General features: G+C 37.2%; 1 protein-coding gene across 2 annotated transcripts in view; it reads right to left on the bottom strand.

The window, feature by feature from the left end:
- Positions 1-361: 361 nt before the first annotated feature.
- The window catches only part of LOC148346685 (adenylate cyclase type 8), a 30,012-nt gene continuing 18,076 nt past the window's right edge, over positions 362-12,297 (bottom strand). For both annotated transcript variants that reach the window (XM_088325052.1, XM_088325053.1), the window contains 4 exons: positions 3,543-3,635; positions 3,300-3,414; positions 2,882-3,084; positions 362-1,982 (listed from right to left, as the gene is read on the bottom strand). In XM_088325052.1, the coding sequence (XP_088181178.1) occupies positions 1,767-1,982; positions 2,882-3,084; positions 3,300-3,414; positions 3,543-3,635 (627 nt within the window). In that variant the 3' untranslated portion in view covers positions 362-1,766. The remainder of the gene's footprint in view (positions 1,983-2,881; positions 3,085-3,299; positions 3,415-3,542; positions 3,636-12,297) is intronic.

Genomic DNA, 12,297 nt, shown 5'->3' with positions numbered 1-12,297 from the left:
CGTGGTGTGCTGTCAGGGCCCACAAGGCCTTTTCTGCCTTGTGGAATTTGTACAACAGAGTAATTAAAATATTGAGGATAGAAGGGAGGGTGGACTCTTTGGCACAAAAAAAAATATTTTTGGTGAGTAAAATGTGGATATATTTCCAAATAATGTTGCAATTTTATTAGGTATATATTGATGCTTGTTATATATGGGTCACTGCTGTAGCTGCAGTAAATGTTTACAGGTGTAAAATAGTTATTGGCAGTGGGATTGATTCAGCCTACTGAAGGCCTACAAGTAAAATGCACGGCCTGCCACTGCTAATAATCAATTATTCCGTCAAATGTTTTGATTTCAAAAGAAAGCTGATTCAATAAAGTTTTACTCTTCATTTATTAATTGAAAACCCAGACACAGATTCACAGAGCGCAAACCCCACAAACATGATGTAAATTTGATTCAGTAATTGGTCGATGATATGTCAGAAAATAACAAAAATAATGGATAAAAAAAAAAACTTTTTTGTATTTTGACTCATGGACGACTAAAAAAATGAGAATTGTATAGATGAGAAGCTGAATAAAGAACATTTGGACACTTTAAAAACGGTTATAAAAAATCAAAAATAATCATGCATCGGTTGTATATTAATCATAGCATCATTAAAACGGCACACTTAAATGTATTCTTTCTACTGAAGATGGTAGTTGTCATATTCTTTACACATCACACGCAGTAGAGAAATAAATACTTAATGTCAAAGGAAAATCTTTGCTATAAAAAATATTTATTTTTAGGTCACAGAGGATTTTTTTGTGAAGTCTGAAATAATACATTATATAGTGAAATCGATTTATGAATAAAATGAATATCAGTCATTTTGTCTATGCTTTATTTAAAGACATTAGCCCCAGGGTGTCAAACTTCTTTGAACTTGGGGGCCACATGGTAGAAAAAAAAACTCTTATATGGCTGGACTAGTAAATTAAAGAGAAAGAAAAAGAGGGAGAAAGATATACAGAGAGAAAGAACAAATGATGGAGAACAAACACAAAGAAGATAGAGAGAATGAAAAAAAGAGAAAGAGGAAGAGACAAGAAAGAAAGAGAAAACAAAAGAAATAAAGAAAGTGACAAGCAGAAATATAGAACGAGAGAGAGAAAAAGAAAGAAAGAGAACGATGCGAAGAGAGAGACAAATAAAGTGAAAGATAAAAAACAAGAGATAGAGCAAGAGAGAGAGAAGGAGAAAGGAAAAAAGAGAGATACAAAGATGAAGAGGGACCAAGAGAAGTTAACAAAAAAGAAGTGACAAAGATAGTGAGCAAAAGAGCGAATTAAAGAGAGAGAGGGGGAGAAGACAGAGAGAAAGAAAGGCAGAGAGAGAAAGAGAGAGAGAGAGAGAGAGAGATGCAGCTAGAGGGTTTTTACTTGCACCTAGCTTTGGTGACATAACGCTTATTTTTCTCTTGTACTTCTCTTAGCAACAGTCTTGCAGGCAGAATTTAAACCCTTCATGCTCCATCTTTGACACCTATGCATTAGCCTATAAAATTCAAGTTATGTAGCATGATTCAAATGCGCTTTAAAAAAGTAAATGATATGCAACTATAATCCATAAAAAAATATCTATCACATCAAAATGTTGGAGGTCGTTGAGGTATCTAGTGCATCCAATATCGTAGAGGTTATTGCGGTTCTTTTGAGGTATTCTGTGCTTTGGCTTCAAGTTATCACACCCCGATCAAGAGTTTTTTTAAATTGTAACACTGAGTCTTCTCATCAGCATTTGACGTTGCAGGATGATAGAGTGAAGCCTCCGTTTGTCTCCCTCAACTTTTCTTTGTGCCTGGCTTGGACTAGACCAAAAACAACGCCAGCCAAGGTCATGCGTCCATCCATTTTGCCTCCTGGACGTCCTTCCGTTGCAATATTGACTCTTTTGCTGCGCATGGTGCTGATGAAATAGGTCCGCACCTTGCCCTGGCACTCGCTCACCTGCGAGGGAAAATACAGATCAGGCGTCGGGTTAAGGATACTTACTACCACTTGACAACATTATTCGGTCAGTTATGAAAGTTGGAGACCGTCATGCGTTCTAGCGATACATTATTGATTTCAGTCATTGGTTGATTGTCAGGGTTGGGAGGATTACTTTAAAAATGCACTCTGATACAGTTAATTAGAATAATTTAAATCATTCTTTTAAAAAAATGGATTGAACACAAAGTGTCCAGTTTCTAAGTTTTCAGCACACCATGGGGCTTCTTGTCATCTCTCCCTGCCTCTGTATTGTCAGTAATTGAAATTATGATGGACATAATTTATTAATGAGGGTTCTAAATGTGAATGAGGCCAACAATGGCTGCTTGGAAGGATTCTGTGGAAGAGGGCACATGTTCCCAGGTATTATATCACATTCATTTTTTTTGAGAGAGAGAGAGGGACAGAGAGAGAGAGTGACAGAGAGAGAGAGAGAGAGTCAGTAAATTTGAGGGAATACTGTAATTCACGTGGCCAGTTGATCTGTCGGCTTGTCAGCAAGTAGCTTTGTGATTTAGCTAGTTTGTTGGTTGATCGTATAGTAAGATGGTATTTGAGTAAGCTTAATATACACAAATTTTAGATAATCCAGTAATTCTCCTGAACTGTCTGTCAATCAGTTAGCCAACCAAATAATTAGTCATCTATCATGTTTGTGAGGTGGTAAGTTAGTAGACGATCTTCCACTTAGTTAGTCATTCAAACTGTCAGACAGTCAATGAGCCAGTGATTTAGATCACAAGCATGGCAGTTGGTGGATTAGTGAGCGAGTGAGCTATCTCTAAATTTCTTCTCCCATGTAGAGACAGACACGAAATCCTCTTTGGGTCTCTTGTTTTTTTTACTCCACTCACCCCTTTGACAAAGATTTCCCCGCGAAGCTCCAAGACAAAGCCCCACTCCGCCAGGATCCTGCGGGTGGCCTCAGGCACCTGGATGCGTCCGCTCACCCCTGTGCTGTCCATGCGGCTGGCCAAATTTACCGTGGACCCCCAGATGTCATACTGCGGTTTGCTGGCACCGATCACACCCGCCACCACCGGCCCGTGGGCAATGCCTAACCGAGGAATTGCATATTGTACAATTGAACGAGTAGTTTGACATGCTTGAGTCCAAAGGCTTAGGTTTGATATGGGGGCATATAACATTTACAAAAAATTATAGCTCGCTATTGTTGAGGACACATGCCCTCCGTCCATGCCAAAATTACGACTTTACTTGAGTTTACAGAGATCAGGGGTTAAATGAATCCATGACTGAATTGTGACTTACCGACACGCAGTTGAAAGTCTTTGGCAGAATGCCTGTTAATCTCCTTCAATGTCTCCTGCATTGCCAGCGCAAAGAGAACCAGTTCGCTCAAATGATTCCATTCGTCCATTGATGTCTGAAAAGACAAAACAGGGAGGAAGAGTCAGACTCCATCACATGGACAACAATCATAATAATAAAGAATATATATATATATATATATATATATATATATATATATATATATATATATATAGCTTCTACCTGTCTGTCAGGGGCAAGACCAGAGGCCGCCATATAGCAGCTACCTATGGTCTTGATCTTCTCCACATAATGGAAATAGGACTCCTCCAGCAACTACAAAATCAAAATTTATATTTAACAAAACATATATTGTGTTTTCACAAGTGTAGGACTATCATTTCACTTCACTTGTTTGCTTTAACTCTATTGTATGCACTTTTGGGGCGCTTGTCTTGGGAATGAGAGTTTGCAGGTTCGATTCCTGACTCCTCTGAGTTAAATGTCGAAGTGTCCTTGGGCAAAACACTAAACCTCTAATGCCCTGATAAGCAGGTAGGTTCCTTGCATGCCTGATGTTGCTATTGGTTTGTGAGTGTGAGTGTGTTTGTGTGAATGCATAAGTGTGAAGCACATTGTAAAGTGATTTGGGAAGTCTTCAGTGACATAAAAAATGCCACATAAAAAAGGTCCATATACAGGGAGTGCAGAATTATTAGGCAAGTTGTATTTTTGAGGATTAATTTTATTATTGAACAACAACCATGTTCTTAATGAACCCAAAAGTCTCATTAATATCAAAGCTGAATATTTTGGAAGTTGGAGTGGGGCTTTTTTAGTTTTAGCTATTTTAGGAGGATATCTGTGTGTGCAGGTGACTATTACTGTGCATAATTATTAGGCAACTTAACAAAAAACAAATGTATACCCATTTCAATTATTTATTTTCATCAGGGAAACCAATATAACAGCTTAACATTCACAAATATACATTTCTGACATTCAAAAACAAAACAAAAACAAATCAGTGACCAATATAGCCACCTTTCTTTGCAAGGACACTCAAAAGCCTGCCATCCATGGATTCTGTCAGTGCTTTGATCTGTTCACGATCAACATTGCGTGCAGCAGCGACCACAGCCTCCCAGACACTGTTCAGAGAGGTGTACTGTTTTCCCTCCTTGTAAATCTCACATTTGATGAGGGACCACAGGTTCTCTATGGGGTTCAGATCAGGTGAACAAGGAGGCCATGTCATTAGTTTTTCTTCTTTTAGACCCTTTCTTGCCAGCCACGCTGTGGAGTACTTGGATGCGTGTGATGGAGCGTTGTCCTGCATGAAAATCATGTTTTTCTTGAAGGATGCGGACTTCTTCCTGTACCACTGCTTGAAGAAGGTGTCTTCCAGAAACTGGCAGTAGGACTGGGAGTTGAGCTTGAGTCCATCCTCAACCCGAAAAGGCCCCACAAGCTCATCTTTGATGATACCAGCCCATACCAGTACCCCACCTCCACCTTGCTGGCGTCTGAGGCGGACTGGAGCTCTCTGCCCTTTACCGATCCAGCCACGGGCCCATCCATCTGGCCCATCAAGACTCACTCTCATTTCATCAGTCCATAAAACCTTAGAAAAATCCGTCTTGAGATTTTTCTTGGCCCAGTCTTGACGTTTCAGCTTGTGTGTCTTGTTCAGTGGTGGTCGTTTTTCAGCCTTTCTTACCTTGGCCATGTCTCTGAGTATTGCACACCTTGTGCTTTTGGGCACTCCAGTGATGTTGCAGCTCTGAAATATGGCAAAACTGGTGGCAAGTGGCATCTTGGCAGCTGTACGCTTGACTTTTCTCAGTTCACGGGCAGTTATTTTGCGCCTTGGTTTTTCTACACGCTTCTTGCGACCCTGTTGACTATTTTGAATGTAACGCTTGATTGTTCGACGATCACGCTTCAGAAGCTTGGCAATTTTAAGAGTGCTGCATCCCTCTGCAAGATATCTCACTATTTTTGACTTTTCAGAGCCTGTCAAGTCCCTCTTCTGACCCATTTTGCCAAAGGAAAGGAAGTTGCCTAATAATTATGCACACCTGATATAGGGTGTTGATGTCATTAGACCACACCCCTTCTCATTACAGAGATGCACATCACCTGATATGCTTAATTGGTAGTAGGCTTTCGAGCCTATACAGCTTGGAGTAAGACAACATGCATAAAGAGGATGATGTGGTCAAAATACTCATTTGCCTAATAATTCTGCACTCCCTGTAAAGTAAGCTACTTTTAGTTATAAATTCAATTCTTGCCTCTGCCTGAATTCTTTGGTCGGCTATTGGTTTATATCTTTATAGACTCTACATTTTTGGTGCCGAAACCTAGGAGAGTGATTTTTTTCTGGGCAGATGGTCGCGGATTTGGAGAAGAAACAAAATGGCGGCGCCTCCATGTTAAGGGAGACGGGCCTTTTCAACACCTCTTACCGAACCAGGCTGACCTCGGCATTCAGGTATAGTGCATTTATTGATATAAAATTAGAATAATATTAATAATATTAAGAGAAGACATTTAAAGTAAAACAATATTAACGATAGGGGCGCCAGTGAGTGAGACAGAGCGCGCCAAATGGCAAATGGTCCAACACAGAAGAATTCCTAGGTACTTATTATCCGTTCACCCAAGAAAGTAAGAATAAAAGAATTAGAGGTACTTTAATTTTTAAACTATGCTAGTAGTTTAAACGGGATCGGGTGTCCGGGTCGGGTAAACTCAACGTTTTGTAAGTACGGAATAACTTACAAGAAGAGAGAGTCCGCTCACTGGCCCAAAATACACATTTCTGAAACAGTTAAGTTCCGCGGGTAGTTCCCACTAATTAAAAAAAATTAGTTAGGGTCTACAAAGGGCGGCAAGTCCTCTAGAAAACAGTTAAGTGCCGCGGACGACAGAGTCCCCTGTTGAAATAGTGTAAGAATAAAAAACGATTAAAATAAACCACGTGGCTTCAGTAGAGAGAAAGTTAAGCTAGTGTGCACGTTTTAATTTAAACACAGATTTAAAAAAATTCAAAAGAAATCTAAATCACTAAATTTTGTTAAAATTAGAAGTTTGTTTGTCTGGGCCCTGTGTATGTCTTATTCATTGTCATATGAATTGTCCATGTCAACTTTCCTATAAGTCTTTTTCTTCCTGTCTGTATGTGTTGTGTGTTGCGCACGCGCTTAGAAAAAACGGCTCAAACAAAGTATTCCTAAGAGGTAAAAAACATTTTTAAAAATAGCAAAGATTGTTTAAAAAAGTGATATTTTAAGAGGAATTAATAGAACATATCATAAGGAGTCGAAAGAATTTGACTTTTTGAGGAATTGGTGTTCAACGCGGATGGTGTGCAACATAAGGAACGCGGGCCACAGATGGCCCAGGACATTTTTTCTTGCGGTCCAATTTTTTTTAATTGAAAATTGATAAATTAAAGAGTGAGAAGTTTAGGAAAAATATGAGTGAGTTATTTTAGATGCGTTAAATCAAGATAATGCCAGAATAATACCGAAAAAGATAAAATATTCCTGTTTTCAGTTCAAAATTGGAAAATTAAGGACTGGGAAGACTAGGAAAAATCTATTTGAGTGAATTGGAATAGATTAATTTGAGATAGATGCATTTTTATACAAATATATTGAAAAATCGTTAATACTTTCTTTAAAAAAAAAATTGGAATGAAAATGTATTGATTGGAATACAAATGAGTCAGATAACTTGTTGCAGATCAAGATATGTCATTTTCACATTAAATAGGTGAAGCTAAAATAGTAGATTGAATTGGTTTGAAGGAAAAATTAAAATTTAGTGAGATGATCATACGTCATTTTCGCATTAAACTGGTGAGCTAAAGAGCCAGTGTGAGAGGGCGCGTAAGGAAGGAATGTTATATAGAAAATGCATTGTTGGCAGAGCAGGTACAGAAAGATAAGAGTAAGTAAAAGAAGGTAGAAAGAGAGGTAAAAATAAAGAAACATTAAGGACAAATACATAAAGATAAGAGTAAGTAAAAGAAGGTAGAACGAGAGGGGAAAAGAAAGTAAAAATTAAGGAAAAGAGAGACAAAGAGCATACAAGAAAGAAAGAGAGAAAGAGAAATGTAAAGGGGAAAGATAATTAAATATTAAAAAAGATAATTTGTTGAAAATTAAGTGAGACTAACCATAATACCATAGATTGGGACAAATAACATTGAACCGTGTTAAATCTAGATGACTAAAGTGAGTGGATAAGTATGAAACACATTATAGAGTGCTTTTGGAGGTCTTCATTGACTTGAAAAGCATTTTATAAATGCAGACCATTTACCATTTATAATAATAATAATAATAATAATAATTTCCTTTGTATTGTCATTCTTTGTAACAATATAACAGTACTTTTATAGAAAAGCTACAAAAATAAAAGAAAATTATTGCAAGGATGAATATCTAATTAAATGCTAATGCTGTTTTGCTTAAGAAGAAGAAAGAAATACCACATAATTCATACACAAATAATATTATAGGGAGAAGATGCTGAGCACAGAGGTAAGCAAAATAATCAAATGAGTTGTTCCACATTTGGGTCCGAGTTAAACCTCTCAGGTTTAATTTCTCTTAATTCAGCCATTCACTTGCAGTTAATCACAAAGGAAGACGAAATGCAATGGCAAAGTATTACGATAATAAAAATTCTATTATATAAATACTTTAAAATACTACTACACGAATATTATGACAGAAATACTATAATAATACGACTAAAAATACAAAAATACTATACAAATACTATACAAATACTATACTACCTTATTGATACAATAATAAAATACTGGTACATAAATATTACTAAAATACAACTACAGGAACATTAGAAAATACTACAGAAATACTACTATGAAACTACTATGAAAGAAAATACTACCATGGAAATATAAATTAATTCTATAGTAACACTACTTCACTAACACTACTTATAAGTCCTAGAGGTGGAGCCAGATAACAATGAGATGCGGCCCCTCCTGTCTCATTTGGACTCCACATGGCGACCCCCATGGCCAGACCAAGGAGGTACAGAAAAGAGAAGAACAAGATGTAGGAGGTAAGAAAGTCGATATCAATTTTGAAGATAATCAAGTTATTAATCACAGAAGATAGGAGAACCAGGAAATGGAACGAATAGGAAGGTATCAATAATACAGGTCAGTAAATAACAATGATGACAATATTGAAATGAAATGAAATGATCTGCATTTATATAGCGCTTTTCAAGTCAAGACTTCCCAAAGCGCTTTACAGTGTGCTTCACATTTCCCAACAGCGGCCGTGCAGCCATGTAAGGCGCTAACCTGCTTATTGGGGGTATTAGGGGTTCAGTGTCTTACCCAAGGACACTTCGACATGTAACACGTAGGAGCCGGGATTTGAACTGCGATCTCTTGATCCCAAGACGAGCGCTCTACCTCCGGAGCCATTGCCGCCCGTATTAAATGAGTATGACAATGACTAAGGGTGTTAATAGGTGAAAAACAAAAAACATGTTTAATGTGTTTGTATTCAGCCAGCATGAACCATAAACATGATTGATGATTTCTTTTATATATATATATATATATATATATATATATATATATATATATATATATATATATATATATATATATATAAGAAATCATTTGACACCCGAACTTTCAATAATGATAATATGATAGATGTAAAAGAATAGAGTAATAGAGATATTGTAGCATATAATACAAGGTAATTATACAGAATAGTTTAAAAAGAAAGAATATGTAAAAAACAAGACGAATCATTTCTCGTTGGACATGCAAATAGCGAAAGGGTAAAAACTCTTTAAGACGTGTAGTTTTGCTGCTAATAAAGCAAAGACGGTGACTGGGAACGTCCATAATTTTAATGTTCATTTTCTCATTCGTTCGATGAATGGACCAGTTGGGGAGAGGCGTAGTACGGAAATATATTATTTCCTTAATTTTTACCCATATTCAATAACAGATTACTCTCAATACAATATTGCACACAAAAAAGCAGGTGATCTAAATAGTTTCAAATAATCTAAATTAATCAATAAGCTTGAAAATAACGACATATTAACACTGAGAAGAACATTTGAGAAGAAAAAAGAAGGAAAAAGGACACACAAGTATTAATAGTCAGGCGAGGTCATGTTTATTTGTATAGCCCTTAATCACAAGGGATCTCGAGGGGCTGCACAGAACAAAGACTGCTGCACAGAACAAAGACTATGATAATAATATAATAATGAAATGCGAGTCAACAAGATAATTCATAAGTGACAAGTATGCGTTGTTTTATATTGAATCAATGAGAAAAGGTAGTTTATTATGATTATAGAGAGAGGAAATGACAATGAAAAAGTTTTGACGTTGAGTTCCATTTGGCATTTTTGAGATTTTTGATGTTTAGGCAGTGTGATGGTTTGGAATTTTGATGAGTTTAGCCCCCACGACAAGATCCCCTGGGATGCCACACTTAATTTTTTAAGTATGAGCGTGTTACGATTGACAAATGATTAATAAATATGTAACAAATGCTGATTTATAGTTTGGTTAAATTAAAAGGAAACAATTTCTATGGAAAGGGCATTTTTAGAAGACAATGAGAAACAGATTTATCAATCCTGAAAAAGATCATAGGAATTTAAAAATAAGATTAATTGATCTTAGAATGAAGATGGACAAAATATTATTTGCTGTGATGGGGAACACAGTTGAGAAAAATTAATAAAGACATCCATTCATCCATTGTCTGCGCTGCTTATCAACAGCGAGATCACATGTGGGGGAGGGGGGGAGCACACCCCAGCTGCTTTTCGGACAGCTAACAGGAGATACCCTGAACTGATTGTCAGCCAGCTGCAGTGGAACTGACAAAAGACAATGGAGTCATTTCATTTCATTTTTGAGATGAACACATTTTGGAAAAGTACTTTTGATGCGCCAAGAGCAACATTCAAGCGGTGAATGTAATGTGGAATACGCAATTCAAGGCCTGGAACACAAGAACATTCAAGAATACGTCTGCTTGAAGTTACATAGAGTCTTGTTAATAAAAAATGTATATGTACATGAGGAAGATTGATAAATTTATCTTGCAAAATTATATACGCTGTTTTATTTCACTTATATTCATAAAAGTTGAACTGAGTTTGAACTCAGTTCGGAGGAAGTTTTTAGGAGGCTGGTAAATTCTGACTTCAGGACGAGACCGAGAAATGTCTTCGATCAGGGGTTCAGTGTCTTACCCCTGTTGTATAATAAGGGTTAAAATCTTACATTAGTTTTGTCCGCAATTGATGAAAACTTGTCTTCTGAATAAGCTCTCCATATAATTGTTTTTTTAAGTTTTGGACGGATAGAAAAATATTCCACAAGAAGAATATGCTATAATATAAAACAATCCAAATGTTTGTCAAATAGCTAAACAATAATCAATTAGAATGACCATGCACCGTTAGAGTATCGCCCACATTGAAAACATTTTTGGTTGGCATTTTTAATATTGGCGGAGTCATTCACCTTGAGCGTTAATTACCTGCCTTCTTTGTAAAATATTGTTATCTTAAACAAACTTATTCTGGCCTGAGAGGATAATGCATCGGTTATGAGTTTTACAAAAAGCTAAACAAAGAGTGAATCATAACAGTAAAAGCGTTTTATTTGGCTACGTTGATGATTTAACTATCGATCTACCCTGGTCATATGCCTCGAGAGGGATGGCCAACAGCAAGATAATACATATAAAAATCAAGAGAAGAAAATGAAAAATAAGAAGGGAAAAATGAAAAACACACACACGGAATTTTTGGCCAATGGCCAATCCACAAACAAGAAAACACCATGTCACTCAAATCAGGGTGAGTGATTCTGATGATGATGATAATAGTTAAACAAATTCAGTGACGGAAATAAGTAAAAAGCCAAATTTAAGATTAAGAGCTAACAATTTTGAAAAATAAATTGTTTATTTTTGATTTGGAGTCTTGGGAAATAGTGCTCAGAATTGATATTGCAACTTAAAGCGGTGATTTTGCCTTCACTAACAAAAAAAATATAAAGATAAGAATTTGTTGTTTTTCAGGTTAAATTGAGCCATAAGGAAATAATATGTCTCAACAGGGGGGATAAAGGATATCTAATTAGTATAACCTATTTAAAAAAAAAATGTAGGTGTCGTGGTCTCTCTCTCTCTCTCTCTCTCTCTCTATCTCTCTCTCTCTCTCTCTCTCTCTCACATCCACACAGGAGACAGTGACCCCTGGTGATCTGATACCGGTAAAACGAAAAACCTAGTCCAGTCCACGCTGGGACGGCCCTTACAAGGTTCTGCTCATCATTCCCCACGGCTGTCAAAATACCTGGATTCACCAAGGCCACTGCAAAAAGATGAGAATGAGACGATGGTCGATGCCCTTGCCACCATGAAGAACCTCAGGAACACCATGGCCCAAAAAAAGGCGTACAACAGGGATGGCTCGATTGGCTGTACTCTGGCAGCTGGTCTCAGGATGGTGTCAAGAATGTTTGTTGCCCATATGTACCATTCCAAACTAATTCCCGACCCACAAGACTCTGATGACGATATTGACCCAGACAGCTTTGTCTAATGGACCTATCCCTACAGCCTAAAAGGAAACCCCTTCACTGCACACACGACTGACATACGAAGATCCGAGCGGGTAAGGCCAGTCGGGCCCCTGCTTACATCTCCGCCGGCAGACGGCCAACAAGTCACCCAGGCCTGGGTTAGGCCCTGTGGAGACCACCGTGCAGGCGGGGTTCTTTTCTTTTTGTTTTCTTTTGTTTGTTTTAATTCTCGCGGTCTCTATCAATGACCCTAATAGTTAACCATTGCTTACTAATTCGTGTTCGAAGAGATTTGTTTTTATTTTGGAGAAGAAGGAACTACACTGAAAAATAACCATTTTTTTTGTTCGTTTTAGGTGTCCA

This window comes from Urocampus carinirostris, chromosome 20, assembly GCF_059441175.1.
Source record: "Urocampus carinirostris isolate Australia breed hairy pipefish chromosome 20, RoL_Ucar_1.0, whole genome shotgun sequence".
Lineage (NCBI taxonomy): Eukaryota > Metazoa > Chordata > Actinopteri > Syngnathiformes > Syngnathidae > Urocampus > Urocampus carinirostris.
The sequence above is the reverse complement of the archived record's forward strand: the minus strand, read 5'-3'. Positions and strand labels throughout refer to the sequence as shown.